Raw genomic sequence first — 26,251 nt, 5'->3', positions numbered from 1 at the left:
ATCCCTCTGCACAGCTGCGACATTTTTTTGCAGTGGTGTGGGGTTGGACTCAGATACACATGGACACAAACAACGGAGAGATCAAACAAGGCACTGTTTTAATTAACTGTCCCATTTGAGAACACAGTCCATTAAGCAGTAAACGGTCCTCTGGAGCAGTATGTCTTTGGTCTCCGGTGCATGGCCTCTGTTATTTGTCTCACCTTCAACACCTATTTAGTGCTGCAGAGGACAGATACTGGGAGGAACTTTCAACAAGAGTCAGGGGTGCTCAATGTCAAAGCACTCCTCATCTTTCTTTGCCTTCCAGCCAACACTAAAACTCAATTGAAGCACCACAACTAAAAACACTGACCTTATCTATAAAAACTAATATCTTCATAGTCATTCGTGGCTCGGAGCCCACTTTACTTGTTCTGCCTGTTTGAGAGTTTAAGTTTAACCAGAAGCAAATTTTTAACTGCGTTACGACGTTAGACCACTTTATATTCCACCAGACTTTGGCTCTCCTTCTGCTGGGTAGCTTTAGCTGTTTCAAAGGAATTATGTGACTAATGTTTTCAATTTGGTTGGTTACATCTTTGCCTGGCCACTAATGCCAAATACATTAGGAAAATAAATGCAGCAGCTTACTTTATGATAGTTTGGGCATTATAAATGTAAATGCATGATGGGTGCATGGCTGCTGTGGTGTATAATTTTGACTTTTTTTACTGCAGTGTTTGATGATTATGGGGTAGTAAAAGATACACTGTGAAAAACAACTTTTAATTTGCACATTCTCATTTTAGGATTAACATTTAGCCTCGGTTAATAGTTGTCCATGGATACATTCAGCACTCTCTTCACACAGCAGCAATTATGAAAGAAGCTGTCGAATTATGCTTAACCTTTAAAAGTCTGGTCTGGCTATGTTCAGGGGTACAACTGCTGTAAAGAAAACAACCAATCAATGCCGAGGAGTCTCTAATGCAGCTGTCAATTATGTCAATTACTGCTCCTGAACTGTGGTCAAAGTGTCAAACTAGGCAGCGCTGATCAAATATGCTTGGTACTTCGGTCAAGTGTTTCCAACATGGCGGCTGGAACAACTTCATCATTTTAGGGCTAAAAAGTGCCCTAAAATATGTCTCTGAAAACAATCGAGGTGAGAAAATGTAAAATGTAGTAACAGAATGCCGATTCATATACTTCAGCCGAGGAAGACTGTAGTAAATGCCATTAGAAGCACTATGAGGAAGAGAGGGTACATGATATTTTTCAAAAACTATCTCTTTCATGTAAGACTGTGTGGACATAGTGACAGTTTTAGCAATTTTGTTTTATAATAGTTACTGTCTACAGTTTGAAGTAAAAATAACCTTAACCCCAAGGGCTCTATATGCAAAAACATGAACCTTTAGAGGGCACAATCTGTCCCTTTTCTACTGACAACTATTAAAAAGCAATTATAGTCAGATTTCCAATTGATAAAAATGTGGAGATGACCCTGATTTGGCCCAAAAAGAGATTTTAAAATGTCAAAACTGGGGACATAACAAAAGCATGTTAGAGTTAAGCTTCAAGGCTGATGTGTTCTGACAGAGTAAAGCTACAAATAATGAATAGATTATGATTCTTTCTCAGAACTGCACAATAATTAAATCTGATTGAGTTTCGTTACATTTGGTCTGAACTGGTTGTGAAGCCGTCTTCTAAGTTACTTGACTGCGTATTTAGTATCATGATAGAAACTACAGTACAGACATGTAACAAACAAACCTCATTCATTCATTTGCGAAATCGCTTATCCTATTAGGGGTTGCAGGGGGGCTGGAGCCTATCCCAGCTGACATTGGGCAAGAGGCGGGGTACATCCTGGACAGGTCGCCAGACTATCACAAGGCTGGCACATAGAGATAGACAACATTCAGACATTCACGCCTACGGCCAATTTAGAGTCACCAATTAACCTGAGTACCCCGAGGCAACAGTGCTAACCACTGTACCACCATGCCGCCTACAAACAAATGTATTATGTGGAATTCACTTAAATATAGTAATGGAATAATGCTGCAAATGCAATGTCAAAAGGTTATAGAAAGTTTCTTCATTTCAGGTCGTAAAAGATTGCCTGGGTGCAGACCTTCAAGTTCGCCCACTCCACCAAGTTGGAGCTGACTGATCCTTCTGGCACCATGACACGAAACAGTGGTTTATCGGTTCAAATAAAAACAACCAATGAGCGTGGCTGGCTGACTCAATTAGTCAATGAGCATCAATGGCAGGACCAACACCATTGTCAAGCTATTGTCAAGCGGTGCACCAGAACCAACGAGAAATAACAACAACAGTGACTGCTATAAACAAGACACTGATACTGAGGCTGAATTGACACGTCTTCTTAACATTGCCCGACACTGTAGTTTGTTTACTTCGCTCCGCTCCACTCTTAAAACCCTGGCAAAACAAGTATGTCAGCATGGCTACACAAAAGTGTGGCCTCAAATGACTTTAGATTCAGGCGGATATGTGGGTCTCTCATAATTGGTTAGGGAAAATAGAATCCCCCACCCCTTTGGAAGTCAATTACAGTGGACACAATGTCAGACTGAAGATGGAAAACGAGTGTAACAAGCTGACAATTCTGTCTGATATCAGTCAACATGAAAAAAAAATAGCTGCCATTTAGAAACTGGAAAAACAACTACAATAAACCAACAGACTAATCAAATGTGTTTGGAAAAACTGAAGTCCTGCACTTCTCTGCCAAGTTGTGATATTTTGACAGAAGTGCATAAAGAGGGGGGGACTGTGTATCTCATCTTCTTTATGACATTTTCAAAAGGTGAGCCGAGAAATACCAATCTCCTGTCAAAAAACCACAAAGACTACCAGTGAGTTCACAGTCTGCATATCAAGAAAAGGAGGAGAGAGGGAGGCATGGCAGTGGAGAGGCGAGCAGAGACACAGAAACGAGCTCTTTATCATCAAGAGACCGTGTTCACTTTGACTGATAGCCATTTAGAGGGGAGGTGAGAGGAAATTAGATGCCTTTAGTCCCATTCTCCCAGAAAAAATCGCCAAGTAAACAGTGGCGGGGAGCATTAAGTCGGACAGCAAATTCACCAGGAAAAATGTTCTTTGAGCAAAACAAGACCATATCACTAAAATATCGATCAACATAAGCCACTCCAAAGACTTCTCCCTGAAAAGGTCAAACTGAATTGCTCCCTCATTTGCCCTGATACTTTCTTCTTCACTGGTTCCCCATCCCACCCCTCTTTCTTCTTTTCACTACCATCCATTCACCGTCTCTCTGTCTACCTCTCCCTCTCACTCTCTATTCATCAATCATCAACCCTCGGCCGCTCTGTCCAAGCTCCCTTCTCTTACTTTTCTTTGTTCGCCTGCCCTTCGCCCAAGCCCTCGTCTTCTGTCTCCACAGCTCTCCTCCTTGCCCCTTCATCTCTTTTTCCCCCCTATCACTCTGACAACCACTACACTAAACTGATGCAGTATCAAAGCCTAAGGTGTCCCCCCAGGGATTCTGCTTAGCACCTCAGACGAGTGTCATCATCAAAATAAAAAATTGACTTGACTGGATGAGGCCTGCTGTCTTTTGAGGACAGGTGAGCTCTGTCTGGTGCTTCTTTCCCCCCTTAAACTGTATTCGATGTAGCTTTTGTTCCCGTCTGGCATCTCGGGTTAGAGTGAACTTTCTCCCTTTATTTCTCTGTTGCTCAACCCAGCTATCTACGCTGGATGAATTGAGCGTAAATAAATGACATACGATCAATCATGCACTCCTCTCTCTGGCAGGTTGTGTCAAGCGGCGCTGTGCAGTGCCACAAGAAAAGTTTTTATTTTTTTTCTTCGCTCAAAGTTGTTTTTTGTTTTGTTGTTGTTTTTTCTACGTCTGTGTGTTTCTCTGACACTCTTGCCCTTTCGCTAGCTTTCACCAGGGTTTGGATTCTTCTGTTACCTCTGTGGTGCACATCAAATCCACAGAGTGACAGGAAAATGAGTGGGAGAGGGGTTCAAACAACACTCACCTCCCCCGAAACAATAATAATAGAGGTGGACTTATGCAAGACATTTACTGTTTCAGGTGTCAAGAGGTGGAATATTTCTGGTTGAGCTCTAAATGTGTTTGGGAGTTTATTTTTCTCTTTTTTTAAAAAAAAAAATGGGAATACCATTTCTGGATCCTTTGTCATGCTGTCTGTAGCAGCTGAAATAGTATATAGTGACGATTTTTTTTATTTAAAAAAAATTAACCAACCTTATCTCCTATGAGTGAACGTTCATCTGAGACTAATTTGCAATTGCGTTTTATTGTATGTCCTGGCAATATTTAATGTGAATGCAAGCTACAAGCATCACAAGCTACTCATTTGGTATTGATTCCTTTAAAAAAAATATTGATTATAAAATTATAGAAACACAAAACATGGGTGGCTGCATCGTTTCCAAATTATGTTTGTATAATGTTAGTGTCAAAACAGCTTTAAGCTTTTTGTGCTTCGGCTCCAGACCATAGTCGGAAAGCCCAGGGGAGACACTCTGTACTCTCGGGTTGCTCCCAAATAGTCGAGCAAATGTTAGCTGACCAGAAAGGTCATTAGTCAGCAAGATTTGCTTAGTTGCAGAAATAAAAACCAAACAAACGTGACACTCTATCAGGAGCTGCACCTTGTCGAAATGAATAACAACCTAAATGATCAGACCAGGTGAGAATTTAATTTGAATACGGAAAAGTTGATCATGTTAGTGCAGGGCTACCCAGAGCTTTACACCTGTCCCACGGACGATAGTCCTACACACCTCACCACAGCGTCTCCAGACTCTTTCATGCCTGTCACATGTGCTTCCTAAATGGACAGATTTATTTTGTCACAGATAATTTTTTGAGCAGTGTTATTTTAGAAGACACTTGAACCAGCAATGAGCCATTTCCTAAATACAAGTGAGCACTTTCTGTGGGTTGATATTTTGGACCTGAAATCTCCCTTCAAGAGTTTCGGCAGAATAAATTGAGCAGTGTAACTGTTAAACTGAATGAAACCCAAGTTTGAGTGAGAATGGAACAAAACTTAGAGCCAACAACTGTTTCAGTGACAGCAGCACTGACAAAGACTGCCAAGCTGCCAATGTCATGTCTGAGCTGTGTGTTTGTGTGTGTGTGCGTGCGTGCGTGCGTGCGTGCGTGTGTGTGCATGTCAGGGTATATACTCATACTACAGGTACATGACTACATGACTACAGGTTCAGAGAAGACAAAGTCATTTTCCAGCTAAGCACAGGTCTCATCTGCAGGTAATTACCTCACACATACATGAAACAGCACGCGCGCACACACGCACACACACACACACTACAGGAAGTGCACGGCACAGTTGAAGACAAGTCTGTTCAGCGATGATAGATGTTATACAGGCAGGGAGGCCGTTCCTCTACTCAGGGTCATCTGTCTTTTCACTGTCATGAGCCGATAGCCCGACACACTCACTCTATTTCTCTTTTTTACAACGCGCTCCCTCCCTCTCTCTCTCACACACACACTTAAAGTCACGGACCCACACACACAGCACCTCTGAACAGGTTCTATGTATTTGAGTGTGGGTAACAGGACTTTGTGGTAGGAGTCAATTAGATGATTACACAAATGGACAATCTGAATTTACAAAGATGCTGTATTACACCAGCTAGTGGCTGACACTGGTACTGCGTGACCGTGTCAGTGTGAAGTGTAATTACAACTGAATACATGGGTTAAAGTGCAATTAAATATTTTTACAGAAATTTTTCTCTCCACAGTCTTGTCAGGGAAAATTATCTGTGAGCACTCAAGCACACATAAAATAAAGCACAAAACTCTGATGGGCTGAAGATGATTACTGCACAATAACAGCTGAGAGACAAACCTTAGCACAAAGCCCAGAAAAAAAGCATTTCTTCTTCTGATTTAAATTGGGCACAATGTAGAATGAAACCTGAAAAACATGTTTTTCAGTGGTGCATGTGATTTCAGTTTAAAGGGACAGTTCACCCCAAAATAAAATACTACATATTTTTTCCTCTTATCTGTAGTGCTGTTAATCAGTCTAGATTGTTTTAGTGTGAGTTGCAGAATGTTGGAGATATCAGCCATAGAGACGTCTGCCTTCTCTCAAACATAGCTGAACTAGATGGCACTCGGCTTGTGGTAATCGAAGCACCAAACTACACCTGCAAACCGCATCATCGCACAGAGGCAAGCGTGCATCTTCTCATGGATGAGAAGCTTGTGATTGTGACAGTGCGAGATTTAAACATTAATGGCATCTTCCTCAGCTGAACTGCAACATTAGCTGGCACAGAAATGCAAGGTGAGCTGGCAGTGCATGTGTGCTTCCTTCAGCACTGTGATGCAGTTGGCAGGTGTAGTTGGGTAAAAAGAAAACTGGTCCTACATGAAACTGCTCACAAAATGGTTGTGGATTATCTTCAGTAACCAGGTTGTTGCTGTTGAGTTTTTCAAATGAATATTTTGACATTTTGAGCAACACAAGCTGAGTGCCACCTAGTTCCATCATATTTGGGAGAAAGCAGACCTCTCTACGGCCGATATCTCCAACACTCGGCAACTCACACCAAAACAATCTAGATCAATAAATAGCACTACAGGTGAGAGCAAAAATTAGGGTTGTCACCCTCTGGTCAGTTGGTTGATTGGTTCGTCGGTGTGAAACCACCCTTAGCATTTCACCTCACTATATTTGCATGTTTTCAGTGCCACTTACTGTCTGGCACCTGGTTGCTACCTATTCATAATGCCCAAACCTCACCTTAGCGCTGTGGGAGCACACACCCATAAACATCCCAAACACAGAAAATAAGAAGAAAATACAGGCTAATGAGTTTCTGCAGAAAAATACACTGCCACACATTTCTAGTGGGTCATAAGCGATGACCGACTTTTTTTTTTTTTTTTTTTAGGAAAATCTTGCATAATATATCTTTAACATGTCGTTCTCACAGTCTCCATATAAGCAGAGTGAGAAGAGGAAACAGAGTCACAGCAATAAATTTGAATAAATGATCAAACTAATGTTTCATGAAAGTTTACTGTCACAGTCTTCTCAGAGTAATTACACAAAGTAAGAAAAAGCAAACCGGGGAGGAGTGTGAAAAATGCCTGCTTCCTTACTATTAAACTGCTATTTTCCCTCTGCTTCTTATGCATTTTATCTTCTGTTGTCATTTCTGCTTCTGTCGCATCACATTTCCCTTCTTCTCCTGCTCACCTCCTCTCTCCTCCTGTTTTGTCCTGTCCTTTTAATATGTAGTTTTTCCTCTATTGTCTTCCTCTCCCTCCTTCTGACTCCCCTCCCCTCCTCTCAGAAGCCGTTTCTCAATAGCAGCGTTAGAAGTGATCCATTTCACCGACCTGAAAAAGCCAATTATCTACCTTTTTATGACTTTCATTATTTTACCACTCAAACAGTGTTTTATTGCCAGGCTGTGGCTCCCAGCACATACCTGCACATCCACACCAGCAGTAAACAACACACACACACAGCCTAAGACGAAGAGACACACATTCCTATATGCACGCTTTACATAATGTTCATTTAGCGAATGAAGTGACGAATAATGACTGCTAGTTCAATAAATTATGTCTGATTGAAGTGCATTATGTTTAGCAGCAGTGAAGAGGGGTGGGCTGCATCCTTGTCAATCAGCCATATGAAGACTGCATTGTCACTGGAATAATAACAGTAAAAGACACTTTAACACTGAGACACAGCTCGAAAGGCAGTCAGTCTCCTATGCCAACTTTTCCCTCATTAATTTTTTACTGAAAACAGGGAACACATTTATGGGGACAATCCAGTGTATGTGTGTGTTGCAGACATCTGTGTATCATGTGTGCACTTACATGCATGCACAAGTGAAGTATAGCAGCATATCGCAGCTATTGGAGAATGATCGCCCTCATTTGTCACTCCTTCTTTCCATCTGACAGACACAGTGTGCTCATCTGCATTCAGCACCTGAGGCTACGGATGTTTAATGCTGCCATTAAACTCATCTCCGACATAAAGTGCATCTGTGACTAAAGAGTGAGCACAAGCCAAGCTCCAGGCAGTGAATCTAATGGTGAATTCAAGTCTTCAGACACAGAAAGGGAGAGAATATAAAACAAATTTAATATGGCAGGACTAACTTTCTGATTAACCTAATTGTCCTCTCTGCTTCAGTTTGCACTCTACACTCTGTATCTGCACTTGCTTTGCTAGGAATCTGTGCTGTCTGCCTCCTTTTCTTTAACCTCTGTCAACACTGTCTATTTTTCCCTCTCTTACTTTAGTATCTATGACCTTCTGAGGCTGTCCACTCATCCACTGCCTTAGCATCTGTGAGCATCATGATGTTAATCCCACACAAAAAGGCTGAAAACTACTACACTTGCTTTTCGTGGGGGAGCGACCTTGGGGAGTTATCAGAACATACTTGCACTAATTACTATCAAAACTTCTTGTTGCTTGGAGAGATCTATTTAATATTGGTCCCATGTGTCACATTACATTTTCCTATTTCAGAGAATATCACCAAGCCACTAAATTGCCCAAAATTTTCTTTAGTATTTAAGCCTTAAAGCGATATTCGACTAAAGTAGAACATGCTCACTTTTTAGCCCAAAAAATCATCTATGAGTTCACAAAGTCCACTACTTGGAGTGACTGCCGCAGGAAATCTGAGACATGTTGAGCTTGTGTTATACAATCACCATAGGACTTCTCCTATTGTTATTTAATGATGTCCGTTCAGCTTATTCAAAAGTAACTCTGCCTGTTTACAATCTCAGTAATGAGAACTGACTTAAAAAGCATGAATGCTAAAGGTGACAACAGATCACAAGAGCAACCACTGGTTGACTGAGGATGATTCTTTTTTATAAACTTAAATCAACAAAGCCACGTTAAAACATGCAAATTCCCTACCAAAAGGGAATTATTATTTGGAGGGCACATTAAATGTTCATCTCTTCTATTCATTACGGACATGAGAATTTTACGCTATTTATTCTAACACTGTGATAATAAAGGATCAGAATTTCAATTGCCTGATAATGTGTTGTTATTTTGTTTATTCAAGACACCTCAGCCTCATTATGCTTCACCTAACCCTGCAGCTGTGAACAGCTAATAGTGCAAAAGCTCAGGTGAGACTTACAAAATAAATATTACAGTAACACCATTAACATTTATGTACTGTAAGCATCAGATAATTTATTTTTAGCTTGCAGGAGCGGTGTGTAGGATTTAGTGGCATCTAGCAGTGAGGACTGCAGAGTGCAAACAGCTGAAACTTCTCCTGTGCCAAAGGTGAATTCCTGGTTAGGATTCCTTCAGCATTTATTGTTCAGGAGGTTTCAACCAGGAGCCAAATTATCTACAGAGGTCTCTTCCTCTCAAAAGCAAACAGACTAGGTGATTAAAAATGCTTAAAACATTGAATAAAGCAGTTTAACATTACAGGTCAGTGATTCTCCAACACTGTTCAGCTCAATGGAGACGGGTTGCCCAGGACCTGCTAATGTGTGCTTACCTTTCATGTGGGCATGGTTGTTGTCACTCTGCTCGCTTATCGTCCACAGAACAGGGTTGCACACCGACATTTTCAAAATAAAATAAAAATAAAACAGGCTGCAGTGAGAGTCTCTCGATGGGATATTTAAAAATAGCAGGCTTGTGCATTTAGTCCTTCTAAGACAAGCTCAGGGGTTTAGTACAGGAGCCCACAGGAACAACGTTCCATAGCGGTTTTTTTTACCTCCGCCAAGGAGATAATGTTTTCGCCGGCATGGGTCTGTTTGTCTGTCTGCAAAATAACTCAAAAAGTTCTGAACGGATTTTGATGAAATTTTCAGGAAAGGTTGATAATGTGACAAGGAACAGATGATAAGTTTCTCAGAGTGAGGCTTGGGATACATACAGTTCACATAATCCAGTTGAAATTAATATATATTTTTAAACCCTTGAAGATCCACTCATTACTCAAAGTGTATGCTGTCCAAGAGAGACAATAAAAACTAAAGCAATGGTTAAAAGTTGTCACAGTGAAATTTAAGGCGTGCTGATGGATTCATGTTGTCAACTCATACATTGAGTAACATAACAGTAAATGTTCCACCTTAAAAGTTGCTGGCAGTCGGCCCAGTGAATTATTATTGCTGTGAGAGGCAGCAAAACATCCTTTCACTTCATAGTTACAATTTACTAATATATGTAAAACTCTCCACAGTATGAACAGTGGTTACATGAGCCTCAAAACCAGCCACAACTCAGCCCTGAGCAGAGTGACCGTCTGCTATTGACCAATCAACAGACTGCAGTGTTCACAGCTCCACCTTTTAGTACCAGATCTGTGTGCTAGGTACCCCAACAGAGGGGGGACCATAAACAGGGATGGTTCAGAACAGTTCCATTGGTACCATCTACAACTCTTCACGGTCGAAACAGAAAAAAAGCGTACTGAACTGAACTTAACCATACTGCTTGGTGGAAATGGGGCTTTTGATAACTTAAGATGCAAATGTTCAGGACGATTTCACCAGGAGTCCAATTATCTGCACTCTTCCTCTCCAAAATAAACAAAAAAAACAACAAAAAATGTGACTACCCCTACAGCGCTTGGTTTGTCCATTTTGGGCTACTGTAGAAACATTAGCAACATGGTAGACTCCGTGGACGAATACCTGCTCCCTGTATAGATATTAACGGCTCATTCTAAGAAAACAAAAATGTGAAAATTCTCATTTTCAGGTGATAATACACTAATGAAAACTTGTTTTATTATACTCCTCTTCTGCCAATAATTTCCCTTGAATCGTAAAATCTGGATTTCAAAGTTGATAATGTGTTTCCAGTTGTGAGCAGAAAAGATTATACTGTAGATCCCACAGTGCTGTTCAACAGTGTGATGCAAAGCTCATGTTGTTACAAGGTGCATTTTAAATGTGGGTTTTGTGTTGCATATAGTGAGGAAAAAAACATGGGGGCGGATCTGTACTAAAAATTCCTAATCCGAGTTATGTTTTCAGCAGCTAAGCATGTTGTTTTGTAATGTCAGCCTGTAACAGCATCAAAATAAATTAAAAAGCTGTCCCTCTCCTCTTCATATCGTTTCCTCTCATCACTGTCAGGCTGCCTAATTTCCTTTCACAGAGCCAAATGTGTTGTTTAAGATGAGTCATAATTCTGATTTGTTATTTTGTAGTGGCATTGTTGTCACCGGCATGACAAAATAATAGCACCGCTGAACAAAGGTTTCCGTACTGAGTCATAGCACGGTACACATGATTTACATGACAGAGATCCTGTATTCATGCCTTTGTTGTGACAGACTCTGCACTCAGGTCAGATCCATGTCAAATGTTCACACTTGATATTCGCAAAGCCTGATCAAATGCTACCAAATATCCCCTTATGAAGACCTTTGAGTCTTTATGTTTTCTGAGTTGGTGCACGCAAATGTAATTTCCTGTTCATTATCACCTGCAGAAGCTCGGATTCTGATTAAATGACATGGAAATGTGCCAAGGTACCAGGAATAAGCTTTTTTAATCCAAGATATTAAAGGCATGTATGCTCCTCATCTACTACCCTTTAAAAGCTGTTTTCATGGCACTACTGAAACATGCTGCATAATGCAGAGGGATGCTGGCGAGCAGGATATTAAGATGCAAAGTGCTTATTCAAAATAAGAAACTTTGAGTTGTCTAATTAGATGTTGTGCATATAAAAGGCTGCATTTACTTGCTTTGATTGTGTACTTAACATGTAATTTACTGTAATCTCACACAAGTTAACAAAAGAGTCTGTCTGTATGAAGCAAAGTTTACCAGTGATGGGAAAAGATAGCTTGGCTTTGTCAAGCTCAAAACTACGCCTACCTACACTTCTAATTAACACACTGTACAGTATCTCTTTTGTTTAACCCACATGCAATAATGTCAAAAGTTTTACAAGCTATAATGCTATGTTTCTTGAGTCTCAAGAAACATAGTCTTCAAGTCTTCATGAGTCTATCCATCCTCCTGGCACTTCTCTGCAGGGTTCCCACATATTTTTAGAGACAAATTCTGAGTTTTGAGTTTTCAAGAGCCCATTTTAAAATTTCTATGACCATTCACAATTTATAGCACGACCTTTGTTCAATCTCAAAACTCCGGTGCAATTTTTAAAGTAGTTGCGGGGCATTGCATAGTTACAAGAACTTTGGGGTTCATGACCCTACATGTTGAATAACTAGGCCACAACATTATTTTTCCTCTTAGTCAAATATATCAGATCATCAACTTTTCAAACATTTCTGACCTTTTGCTAAGCTTTGCCTCTTTATGAGGGTCCGACAAGTTGTCAGTGTAAGCATGGAGCCCACACTGTAACTAACTGCACTCCCTGAAGAAATATTATCATATTTTTAGAGAAATGAAACAGTGATTCTAGAAAGAAGCAGACAGAGGGGTCTACAGTCTGTGTTTGAAGGATATATCCAGGATGCCAAACTGACTCAGCAGCAACAACAGGTTAAAAACGCAAAGATAGTTAGAAGCTAAAGCCGAACTACTACTAGCAAAGTGTCCCTGCTTCCCTTCACTGGTTCCTGTACAGCAGGGTCGGTCTTTGTTTCACTGTTATAATCATTAAAAAGCAAAAGCAGCATGTGTATACATTCAGTAGGCTATATCTTCAGTAGCTAGCTAGCTAACCCTACACTTTTCAGGGTTTGATTTTGGTTTTGGAACAGGGAAGAAACGTATATCTTTTTCCAACCTCTCCAGGTAACGAGTGTCATTAATACATGACGTGCCCCAGGCACAACATTTAGCTCCAAATCCACAAAACCAGCCTGAAAATGAAGGAAATCTGAAATGACTGCATTAGAGTCAACAGGGCAAATACATTTGCTGCTATATTACAATATGGGGAAGTTTATCCACAGAAGTTTACTCTAACAATTAACTTCATTACACACAACAGAATTCCATGACTTTTCTAGGCCTGGAAAATGAGAAAATGAGATTGTGAAATTGTATGACTTTTCCAGGTTTTCCATGACCAAACCCTGCTCTGTGTCATCTCAACCTATAGCATAGGTTTGTGAGATTGGTCAATGAGCACAATTTTTTCGTTTTGGTCTCTGAGCATAGCACTGAACTTTGCCACATCACTGTGACGACAAAACTTCAGGATGCTGTGCACACTAACTGCATCCAACTGTTGTTTGCCTTGAAACAGTTACAACCCATAACTTCAACATAACTTGTGAGCCTCGCTTGCTGTCTCCCCCTGCTTCCAGTCTTTATCCTCCGCTAGGATAAACATTTCTCCACTTAGAGCACAGATACGGATCTTATCATCTAAGTGTACATCCTCAAAAGCTGAACTATTCCTTTAAACTCACCACAAACTAATTTCATTGGAAGGCTTTGCTCTGACTCAAAAAGCCAAAGTTTCTTGATGACTACTCTACAGAGGCTTTTTCTTCCATAACCTACGCCCAAACATTAATATGGGCAGTTATACCAGCAACAAATTCTCATGGGAAACATTCAGTAGTCTCTAAGAGTGCTTTTTGTTGTGAATAGTAGAAGGAATGTGTTTGAGGGGGCAACAAACATCCCTATGTATCACTGCAGAATACAAACATTAGCATTTTGCTGTGCATTTTATTAGAACCATGCTCTAATCTCAGCGTGTTGCATCAACAATATGTTCAAGATCAACACACTTTATGTTCTAGTCCACAAAAAAAGAGACAAGATCAAGAGACGAGAGGCACACAATGCCTGACGAGCCAAAAACAAAAGAGTCTTTGTTATTTAAAGCTCCTCCATATGCTGCAAAATGACATTAAAGTTCAGGAAAACAAACACCGATGTCAACTCTAACAAACTGGTGACAAAAGAGTAACAGTGAATTCCATTTCAGTGATGCCTTTCATTTCTGGAACCGACCAGTAGGTAATGGAAAGCAAAAGAATGACTTATTCATGGCCAATCCGATGTTTTTCTCTGCGATACAAATCAGAACAAGTTCCCACACAAAAGCGAGAGGGGGAAAAAAAAACAGAAGCCAACACTAATTAGTCTATTTGTGTTGAACATTTAATAAACCCAATTGAGTGACGAAAATTATAGGCTAAACAACAGCAAAGGAGAGATGCAAAGGAGAGAACAGGATTTTGAACATGTTGGCCTATTAGGCCGGTCTGAAAATCAAAAATGTCAGAACATAATAGCCATAACTTTTCCTCCGAGGCTCGTGAAGAGAGCGATGCAAATACAACTAACACATTATATTGTAAAACATTCCAAAACACACAGATTAATACAAGATAAAAGACTGAGTTTTGTCACCACTTGTTGGATTAATAAATCCTGCATTATTATATTCCTGCAGACTGAACAGAGAGGAAGGAAAATCTACTCTGTGTTCCTTCGTACTCTGTATGCTGTGTGTGTCTATGTGTCTGAAAATCATGCTGCAGTGCATTTTATCTGTCCCCAGCTCCACTCCAAGGCTCAGCTGGATTCTTTATGCTTGTCTATTTTTATAAATGTGCATGTGTGCATGTGAGTGAATGTCTGTATGACTTGCTGTAGGAGGAGACGTGCGTGTTATTTTTGCTGACTATATTAAGTCAGGTGGGATTAGACAGTAACTTGGCTGATATACTTCATGAATCACATTAACATTAAACAAATTTGTTCCCTCTGTTTATGTACGTGAGCAATTTCTATATAATCACGGATTACATGTCTCTGTGGGAGACGACCAAGAGTATATCACTGTGCACCGTATCTATCTGAATGCGGGAGGAGGGTATCTTTTCAAATCGCAAGACACCCTCTCTACTCCTCTCTTTGCTGCTCAGCGCTGTCTAACTACCCAACTGACTCAAGTATGACAAGTGTGAGTATACTATCTGTCTTACACTCTCCCCCTCTCTTGCCTATTCTATGATGCGTTTAATTTACAAGACCCAGCTGAATCTGTTTCGCTTGCTCCTCTTATTCTAGATTCTAACACACACAAAGCAAGCAAACACAGGAAAAATACACTGAAACCCCACAACTACAAAGTGAAAGTGGAAGTGACCCTGCATAGCTTGAGGCATGAGATAGGTTTTATTTTTTGGTGGTATACTCAGTATGCTTGGGCAATATCAAGATATAGCAGGGTATGGAAATCAATTTTAACATATCATCCAATCTACATCCTATATAATGTCATGTATGCTACAATTACTTCTATTAACATCCCCTTTGCTTTTACTTTTAGTTTTCTATATCATATACCATATACCCCAGTGGCATGTCAAGAGGACATGAAGGTATGGAGAAGTTGATACAGCACAGGCCTACATACCTCACTGAAACTGCTGCAGTTCACACATGTGCAGTGTCTTTGTTCACACAGACAGGGTTGCTGCTGCTGCTGCACTGCTGCAGAGCTGCCTACTGCTATGAGAACTGTATTTCCACAGTTAAAAGCAGGTACTCCACTAATTAATGAAGCTGTGCAAGCCACTGCATTGTCAATAACACATTCCTGCAAATATTTCAAAATAAAAAGCCTTGTGTTAACAAATGAAGGGATTCTGTCCCCAGAACCGTTGTCAGATGGCTTTAATTTTGAAACAGAAACAGGCAGTGCGGAGTTAAAAATAAATATACTTATATATATATACTTTTTTATGTCTGTGACAGATAAAATCATTGAATCTGTTGTAAAAGGAGGTGTGATTTCAATATGATCAAAAGACCATTTTCACTGTCTATTTTTGCAGAAAAAAGTGTGCATCAAACAGAAAAAAATAGATGAGACTTCTATTCTCTAAATCAGAGGTTACTAACTGGTGGATCATGGTCCAAAAGTGGGTTGCGGGTCTATTCTGAATGGACAATCAGTGACCTGAATATGTGCCATGTTTGTAAAAATCATACTTAATTTTTTCTAAGTACACTGAATTTCCGGCACAGAGCTTTTATTTTACTTTTTTTATTAAGTGCAATATCCTGCTGTAAAGTGAGTGACTAACAGACAGCTCCTTGACGACATGTCAAACACAAGTATGACTCCGAATGTATTAAACTGTGTGGACCTTGAACTAATCTGGACCTGTCGGCGCATTGGCGCCAAAAAAATCCAAGAGGTTTCGTGATGCACACGCGCTGCTCATGCAGGCAGTGTGGCCTGGGTGTTATACTCAGTACAATCTGTTTAATGAGAGTCTCAATAGCATGGCAGATTAATGGAATATGGAAATACAAACAGGAGAAACAAACTATTAATTCTGAAATCCTCTTTAATCAAGTTGTCATTGGGTAGAATTGGGATCTGTCCACAAATGTTTTTCTGAAAAGTGTTATTGTGCAAATAGATGTTTTAGCTGCAGATTAATACGCAAATCATAAAAGGCATGGGAATTAAGACTTTCATGAGTGTCCGCTGCATGCTGACAGACAAGGACACCTCTGAGTGTTTGCATGTCCTCTCCTCAGATTACCTGTCTTCTGCATAGTAATCAACAGCAATGAGAAGAGAAAAGGGGAAAGAAAAGAAGAAGGGAAGGGGAACACTCAACAGGCAGACTGCCGTTACCATAGCAACAAGCAAGCTATACTGCAACTGTCAAAATTTAATTTCCTCTGTGTGTTTTTCTACAGGAGAGATGAGGGAGGAGTCGACGTCTTAACACAAGACATTGAGATATATCACACGAACAAATATTCAGTATTCATCCTCTAATATGCCCTCGGCACCGCGCCTCCACCGACCAAAAGGCGCTGAGGCACGCTCATTATTGTCATGCAGTCAAGATGGGCAATATTCTCTAGAGTAAGTGCTGCAACTGGCAAAAGTGCACTGAGGAGGGCTTTATGTAACAAAGCACATGAACTGATGCCAAAAAAGTATTTTTGGCCCCTCTATATTCTGTCAATGTGAAGCCCTGTATGACTGCATAAATTTAGTGTTTTGAGCATTTTAATATGACATGCAAGCATGAGGGAACAGCTAATGAAGCTGCCGTGTTAAAAGTTCATCAAAAAGCAACACTCTCTGTTACAAAAAACCCAACAAGAACATCTAATTTATTGCAAAACTTCTTATAACCACCTCTTACTATAAAGCTACTGCAAATCTCCTCATGGAAACATCTAGAGCTGCAACAATTAGTCAATTAATCAATTAGTTGACGGACAGAAAATGTAACTGCATCTATTTTCATATACATATAATCATAGTTAAGTATTTTTTTAAAGCAAAAATGTAAAACTTGGAGTCAAAAACTGCAGTTCCTCAGATGGCTACTTGAGGCTGGCTTCAAGAAAGAGTTAATCCTCATAGACCCCTGTGTTAAAATACCTGACTTTACAGCAGAAATAAACACATTTACAGTCTGGTACAAAAAACAGTTTCAGTCTCTCGAGATAATTTCCCCTTTCCTGACAGCTGTATGGGCAGTGAAGTTTCATATAACTCACCCATTTAAATGTAATTAAGGGTAACAGTTATGTATAATTAGGGGGTGACTGCTGTGAGTGGCAGGCGGATGCCATCTATTGACAGTGACAATGTTTATTAGGTAGCATAACCATGCCATAATGCCTGAATCACAAAGTATACCCATAGCTGTAGCTGTTGCTATGTGTGTATTTCAGTGTGTTTTGAGTTCATAAAAGTTAATGAAGTAACATTTTGGTTGACTACAAAAGTCTTGGTCAGCATTTGGTTGTACCAAAAGACCTAGCATTAGAATTATTACAGTTACCCATAGCTGTAAATGTGACATGCTAACTAGGCTAGTAGCTAGCGTTAGGGACATTTCATTCAACTATGTGTAAGACCAGGTCCAAAAAACCAAGCGGTCGAACATCATGTCACGATGGCTATGTTCACAATTTTATACAGTCTATGGTAAATAGGGAAGCTGTCTATTTCATTACTTTATATTAATGTAATAAACAAATGTAATGTATGTTTATTTGAGGACATCACCTTGGACTTGAGGGAATTGAAACAGGCATTTCTCGCTATTTCCACACTTTTTATTGACAAAACAGTTAATTTATTAATCTAAGGAATAATCCACAGATAAATCAATGATGACTAATTGCTAGTTGCAGCCCTTGAGACATCTAAAGTGGCGTCACTAAACTTCAAAGTCTACTCTCCCTTTATTCTCCCCCTTTTTGTTTTAGCCCAAGATGTCAATGAATGGTAAAATGGATGGTAAATGGACTTGCACTTGTGTAGCACCTTTCTAGTCTTCCAACCACTCAAAATGCTTTTACACTACATGTCACATTCACCAATTCACACACACAGATGGGTTAGTCTTTTGGTAGCGACAACCATCAGTGCAACTACGACTTCTGCTGCTGCCACTTTGAAAAACATTTCTGCCAGAAACTTTGTTGTTATGAGAACTTTGTGTCTCTAAGTCTGCCTCCTCACTGATGGCCACACAAGGTGCCACCTGCTACTCGGTTAAATATTCACACGCACTCACACACTGATGGCACAGCCCATGGATACTTCGACAGACTGGAGGAGCTAGGAATCAAACCAAGGATCTTCCGATTAGTGGACGAACTGCTCTACTTCCTGATCCACAGCTGCCACTACAATTAAAATCTATTGTATGGTGTGTGTCTGTTGACTGATCCCTGTTCACCAGCTACTGTGCAGCATGTAAGAGGTGATGGGGGACACTCTCTTTTTCCATCTTTACCCCTCTCCACACCTCCTCTATGCACCCACAAAGAAAAGAAACTAATATTTAGCACATGTCGTTTACTGCTATAGCTCTGTTATTGAGGTATTAATGTTTACAAAGTAATAAACACAGAGAATTAAATGCCTGCCATCAAAATCATCCAACTGTCATATATCAAAGAGGACGACTCTGTGTGTGTGTGTGTGTGTGTGTGTGTGTACAGCAGATGTTCTGTGCAGCCTGTAAGACAGCCAGCAGTATCCTGCAGCTGATACTCTCTCTGGACAAGCTGACTGACTGACAGGTGTGCGTGTGTGTGTGTGTGTGTGAGAGAGAGAGACTGTGTGTGCCTGTGTGTGTTTGTGTTTTCTAGTGTGTGAAGATGGGAGCTTGCTTTGCCTCCAGCAAATCAATGTCCCCTTGAGGGAATGTGGAACCTGAGACAAAGAGCGAGAGAGACTGAGAGAAAGAGCAAGCCCTGGGCAAACACATTTTGCTCTCTTTCTCCTCTCCAATCTCAGCATCTTCACTCACAGAGACTTTACACATTTTCCACTAAATCAGTGCAGATGCTGAACTGGTGGGAAATTAACACGTGCCAGCAGCCTTGTGTCGATCAGGGTAAGAAACTAAGAGCTGGCTCCTTTACGTAACCTGCCCCAGTGTTTCCGGAGTCATAACACATCAAGACATGTTTTACTAACATGGATTCCCAGTTACATGGTTATTTAAATAAAAGAAATAATGTTAAATTCACTTTGATTTAAAAGACAAAAGAGCCTGGAAGTCTGTCTGAGCCTTAAGGTGTGATTTGTTATCCAAGTGTAGCCACTCTTTCAATCCAGTCATTTTTTTAAAAGTTGTTTTTCAGAGGTTATTTGATGCTTTGCACCTTAGCTACAAAAACTGCTCCCTTGCTGTGGAGAAGAGTTAACTGCATACACACACTTCACTCTAAGCCCACCATACCATATCACTGTCTCACTGTCAGTTGCGCACGCTGTCAAATTGTGGGATACGATTAAAGCTTTGGAGTTGAGTCATTCTGGAGGAACAGGTTCAAGAGTGCAGACTGTTAGGTTGTTATAAGGGTGGCATATAAAAGAGGAACTAATTAGCTCATCACTCAGGCACACCATGATTTAAATATGTATTTACTGCATACAATTTTAGCCACGCTAGCAGCTTAGCTCTGGAGATGGTTATGTCAGTCTATTGGTCAGTTTGTTCAGCACTCTGTTCCAGACTAAAATACTCAACAACTGTTGGATGGATTGCCATGAAATTTGGTAGACACATTCATGTCCCCTTCAGGATGCACAGTAACTTAGATGATGCACTGACAACATTTTAATTTGCCCAACACTTTGGTTTATGGCTAAATATCTCCAAAACTAATGACAATTCCAACAGACTCATCTGCATTTTGCGTTTAGCACTAATTATCAAATGCTAGCATTCTAATATACTAAACCAAGATCAGAATATGGTAAATATTAGGACTGTACTCGACTCAGAATTTGGCTACTCAATATGAATATTCGACTGTTTGTTGAATGAATGCTCCTCCAGTACTTTCAAAGACAAGTTTGTTTATTTCATTCCATATAATTATATTTATTCCATTTAAAGCGTACAGTATCTATACTTCCATCGGTCAATAATGTAAAATCAGGTTTCGACAGGACATTTAGGGTGAAAGCAACGTCCACGTCATACAGTAAACAACCCAAGTTAGCCCTCCGAGCTAATGCATGCTAACTACACCAACAGTGTGCAACATTTTGCAACATCAGATATCAAACAAAAGCCAGACTACATCCAATTAAGTTGCTGTGAGCTTTAAATACTCCACAGAAGATAATGTTATGTTGATGCCTGATCAGGCCTTTCTTCCTCAAGGCAGCTGCCTCTCTTACTCTTACTAACCATGAGTATGGATCTGCAGCTACCTGTACCAGAGAGCAGAGTGAAATCGAGGAGTGTTTACGCTGATGCTTATTCTGGAGGCCGAAACGTCCCCAGAGGTACACTGCACACTCACTGACAAAGAACAACATCTTCTGCTTTCAGTGGGCAGCCCTTAGTAAATATCATACCATAAACTTATCACTTGATACAAATCAGCATGTTAGCATGCGTTAGGCTGTTGGACAATCCTAAGCATCAGGTTTGTACTGAATGGTCATCTCAGAGCAGCACTACAAAATAAGGTTAAGGCATCTGAAGCTACACAGCAAAGACTTGGTTCCCTCATCCATTTATTCATTCATTCATCCTCCTGCACAGCTGATACTATTTTGATACACTGTCTCTGACTGGATAGAAAGGGACGGCCCCATCTCCTCATATTACGGCATTTGTAGCCTAAACCACAATGTTGCAGTCAAGGAAAACTCAATAAAACAGAAAAAAAAACTTCAGATAAATGACATTTTAGACATGACCTTGTATACAGAGAGGAACAATGCAAATATTTGTGCGTGCATGTGTGTCCGGACATGAATGCTCCTCTAGTACTTTCAAAGACAAGTGGGACTTCAGTAGAAATGAAATAACCAATGAACTGTCTGACAAAAACCTTGGATGGGTTGAAAAGGTTGACTCCCAACTTGCATGATTCACTGACACTGTCTAGACAGCGAGAATGTCTCTCTATTCAGTGCAACATTCAAAGAGTGTTAAAAGCGTGATAAAAAAAAAAAAACCTCCTCAGAAAAAAAGAAGCCAAGGCTAAGTCCAATGTCTCAATGGTGTAGTATAAATCCTTCAACCTCTACTTCAAAACCACTCACACAAGTTGCCCTGCACTGTCTCTGCAAACAAAGAATCTCATAGCCAATTTATTTAGGGGAAACATGGATAGACAGATACATTTACTCCATGGGTGTGAGCAGAAATGAAATAAATCTTACCAGGGAGTATAGAGAGGAGCACTGAAAGTATAATCATCTACTGGCTTGTCAGACGCATCACCAGACGATACCACTGGTGATACAATCCTTTTATTACACACTGGCACTATAAAACCAAATAAGCCCTATCCAAAGAGCTGCTCCATATGTGGTGTGGATGTATATATACATCTTTTTGCACATACGTGGGTGTGCATGCATTTCAGTGTGTGCTCAGCAAGACCTATCCCGATTCCAGAGAGTAGAGAGGAAACAAGTGACTAAGTCAAATCAGAGATGGAACCGTCCTTGGCGGTGGTACTCATACATACAAACAGAAACTCTAAGTGTTCTCTTTCAGCCGTCGGCGACTGGGAGAAAGAGGAGAACAGAAAGACAGCTTGCATATTCATTCGAAGAGAATTTATTTATTTATTTACCCTCCGTCTTTCTGTGCTAGAGTACCCGTCTCATCTCCAAGGGGGGTAAAGACATAAAACATGTGACGCATTTACATGGAACATTCAAGATCAGCAATTCCTAGAATAGACAATAACCATCTCTCCTTCTCTTTGTCTCTTAAGTGGCAGTGGAGTGTGTGGGGGAAAAAAAAGCCACATTGTGGCTATAGTGTAATGAAGATATACTATACAGAGGATAAATGCCCCTGTGGACAAGTGGGCATCGAAACAGGTCCTTGAGGCACCCATATGTTCCAGTAGTATGTGATTAAATCCTGTTTCAGGCTGGCTAATAACAGACCATTTTTATCCTGTCTTCTGTGCTCATGGTTGTGGTTCTATTATGTCTAGCCCATATTCACACAAACACCACACAGAGACGCGTGTCCATTTTTTTTTTTTTACAATTTGTCTTCATTTGCTTTGTTAGAGCTCAACATATCTCTGCTCAAAACGTACACATAATTACACTGACAGCACTTTCGCATTTCATCGAACATAACACAGTAAATTAATACAAATACACATGCTTACCTTTGATTGTTTTCTCTCCCTGGGATGCGATCTCCTGATGGGTCCATGGGGGAGTGGAGCAGGTTGAGACAGGAGGCCAGGGACTGGCTGGAGTCTTCTCTGGACACTGTGCACACACCAAAACACACATACAGTTATTATATCACATTGAGTCTCAATTTTCAGACACTTAAAATTGTGTCCTAATCCCGAAAACCATTTTTGGGCTCTGGAACCTCAGTATTGATCACCAATGAATATTCAAAGCTTAACCTTTATAAATGCGCATGATAACAGGTTCCTGACAGAGCACTGCGAGACAGAAGCAGAAGAAACAGCATAGTGGCTCCAACAAATTTAAGATTTGAGAATTATGTTTAAAATGTGATAACCACCGTGCAGTGGTTAGCATTGTCGCCTCACAGCAAGAGGTTTCGTGGTTCGAACCCAGGGTGAGGGAGCCCTTCTCTGAGGAGTCTGCATGTTCTCCCTGTGTCAGCATGGGTTTTGTCCAGGTGCTCCAGCTTCCTCCCACAGTCCAAAGACATGCAGGTTAATTGGTGACTCTAAATTGGCCGTAGGTGTGAATGTGAGTGTGAATGGTTGTCTGTCTCTATGTGTCAGCCCTGTGATAGTCTGGCGACCTGTCCAGGAAGTACTCTGCCTCTCACTCAATGTCAGCTGGGATAGGCTCCAGCCCCCTGCGACCCCTAACAGGATGCGTGGTTACAGAAAATGAATGAGTCCTGTTAACACACGTCAGATGCAGAGCTGAAGGAGTGTGTGTGGAGCCACCGTTCTCCTGGCAAACAATCAATTCAATGTCTGTCAGGTAGCACAAGCTAACAGCAGCAGCTGCCAACATCTAACACCCAACAAAGTCACACAGACACTGAAATGGTTCGACTGTTAGTAACCGTTAGGTAACATTAGCTTTTAGATGCTAACAGTTAGCCCTATCACTGTGTGTGTGCGCGGGTGGACTCTCACCAACGGCCACAGACAGACCAAAAGAGAGAGACATTTTTTACCCATTTTAAATATATAAAAAAAGGAAAAACAATATGTGGCCGTCACAAACAAATGAATGCAAGCAAAACTATTCTAAAAAAAAAAGAAAAAAAAAAAAGAAGAAATATCAAAATCCCCAAATTGAAAACCAAATTCCTGCCCAACGAACAAATATCCTAATAGTTAAATATTCGGGTCAAGCACTATTAAAATATGCCGATGTACCTAGCTTGACCACAACTTATATCACAAATCAGAGATAACAACTCTCTACTTACATCTCCTCCCTAATTAAATTGGAGCTATTAAAACAGTGCTCACGTCACTAAGCAGCTTATTAAAACTCAGTAGTGATGGGTTTGAGTAATGAATACAATCAGTTGTTAAAAAAAAAGATAAGTCTGCCTTTAATGGCACATTTGACACAGCCGTGTGGAAGAGTCTGGAGCAAAAACTTGCGGCGAAGCCAAGGTTTGGCATTTCTTCATGTCTTTGTAAAGGTCCCGCTGTCTCTCTCTTTCTGTCCCCGTCTGATTCCACAGGGCACGAGTCACAGTTGGATTAGGAACACAGAGCCCTGCAGCTGAACACTGTTGGCCATAAATTGCTGTGAAACTGCTTGCTTTTTAATAAAGGCTTCAACAAGCCACCTGAGAGAGGTAAAAATAAGGAGCGCCGATGAGAGTTGTGCGGGTGTGCAGGGTGGGTGTGTGTCCAGTCGTGTGCGTCCGTCTGTATATACCCTTGTATGAACGTGTACATGTGTCTAATCTGTATGCTTTGTGTGTTCTGCCTGAATAAGTGTGTGGAGGTGTGTGTGAGTATTTAAATTAGTCCCTTTAATTTGAGTGTGTGGAAGAGCCTTACCCTCCCATCGCCAGCACAAAGTCTTAGTCCCTTGACTTTATGAGAACAATTCATCAAACCTTTAATTTCATGCTACAGCCTGCAAACCATTAGGTCTAATGACTAAGCATGCATGCTTGTGTGTTAGTGTGTGTATTATTGCCGGTGCCTCCTTTTGCTCTGCACCAGCCAGTGCCTTCAGAGGTGTTTTAAATCTGTGTGTGTGGGTGTGTGAGTGCTTAGTTCAAGCCCACCCTCCCTCCCGAAACTCTCCAACCCCCATAAGCACAGGAAATTCAGTTTATTAGGGCTGAAGCTCCTGTTGTAATCTTTACCCCACAGTGCTGCCGAGCATTTTACTTTATTTGACTGCAACTGTAATATTCTCCGAGTCCATCTGGGAGTTAGAGATAGATGAATTTAACCTCGCATTTATATATAGTTTGACTCAGAGATCTGTTAGATAACAGCCAAAGCAAAAAGTGTTCACACACATTATGAGAGCAAAGCTTAGAGCCAGCGTACCCGGTCTCTATATTCACAGGCAAACATGTAGAGGAAGGGGATCACATTTCAAGCTCATGTTTGGTTTCAGTTGATTATGATCATTATACTCATGTATCATACACCATCTGTCCAAATCAGAGTGTGCATTTGTGTCTTTGCAGTTTGATGTTTGCTTGTAATATGAAGCAAATATTTGCAATCTGAAACATAATCAATGCTGACAGTATTTGCAATTTTGCCCAATTACCACAATGCTCCTGCGAGGAATGATTAAATAAGAACAGTCAATCAGAGCCATGCTCCCTTCACTACATCTACTCACAACAGTAAAATATCAAATTCCCTCATATGTAAGGAATTTACACACGAATGTGTTAAGCAAGATTTTATTAAGTCCCTTAACATATTGACTTGTGTTGCGGTTACAGCCGCCCAACACACTCGTTAAATATAATAGTTTCCCTGGTGTGTTATATGAAAGGAGGTTGGGGTTACTGTGTTTGGCACTCCAGTCTGCTCTGTGCCACAGCACAAGCAATAATTCTCCTCTGACAGTCACTCTTCAACCATGAGGCATGTCAGGAGGAGTGTGACTGAAATGCCAAAACAACAGAGGAGATAAATCGCTGTAAATGAGGCAGCTACATCAAAGTCGTGGCACATGTTAAAAGAACCAGGGAGAGTGCTGGTTTCATGTTTTTAGGGTGATGGAGTAGAGGTGGCTTTAATGAGGAAAAAGAGAGGGAAGGGAAATGGAGAGGGGCTGAAGAGAGGAAAAGTAGGAAGAGAGAAGGAAAAAGAATCAGTGACAATTAGGAAATATGTGGCAGATGTCCACTTGAATGGAAGGAGTGACAGATAAAAGGGAAGGGTTTGCACGTGACAGATTTTCTCTCTTGATCTGAATGATCTCGTTCCAAAAACCCTTATTACCCTTCCGTCCAGAGGAAAAGCCACACAATGATTCTGGAGAAAATTGACCTAAAAATAAAAAAGCAACAGACACTGTGTATGACCCAGCTGTGTAGTGTCGAATTCTGTGTTTACCTGCAATAATGTAGTAATTGACCTTTCGCTAAGCCCCGCCCCTTTGTGAAGGTCCGACAAGCTGTTGCAGTAAGCATGGAGCCCACACTGTAACTAACTGCATTCCCTGAAGAAATATTATCATATTTTTGGAAAAATGAAACAGTGATTCCAGACAGAAGCAGACAGAGGGGTCTACAGTCTGTGTTTGAAGGATATATCCAGGATGTCAAA

At 40.6% G+C, this 26,251-nt stretch overlaps 1 protein-coding gene across 4 annotated transcripts in view; it reads right to left on the bottom strand.

Annotated features, from left to right (window-relative positions):
• ccser1 (coiled-coil serine-rich protein 1) overlaps window positions 1–26,251 on the bottom strand; it is a 184,946-nt gene that overhangs the window by 127,016 nt on the left and 31,679 nt on the right. For all 4 annotated transcript variants that reach the window (XM_050050500.1, XM_050050501.1, XM_050050504.1 and 1 more), the window contains exon 6: window positions 22,649–22,754. In XM_050050500.1, coding sequence (XP_049906457.1) covers window positions 22,649–22,754 — 106 coding nt within the window. The remainder of the gene's footprint in view (window positions 1–22,648; window positions 22,755–26,251) is intronic.

This window comes from Epinephelus moara, chromosome 8 (assembly GCF_006386435.1).
Source record: "Epinephelus moara isolate mb chromosome 8, YSFRI_EMoa_1.0, whole genome shotgun sequence".
Lineage (NCBI taxonomy): Eukaryota > Metazoa > Chordata > Actinopteri > Perciformes > Serranidae > Epinephelus > Epinephelus moara.
This window is presented reverse-complemented; position numbering and strand designations above follow the sequence as displayed.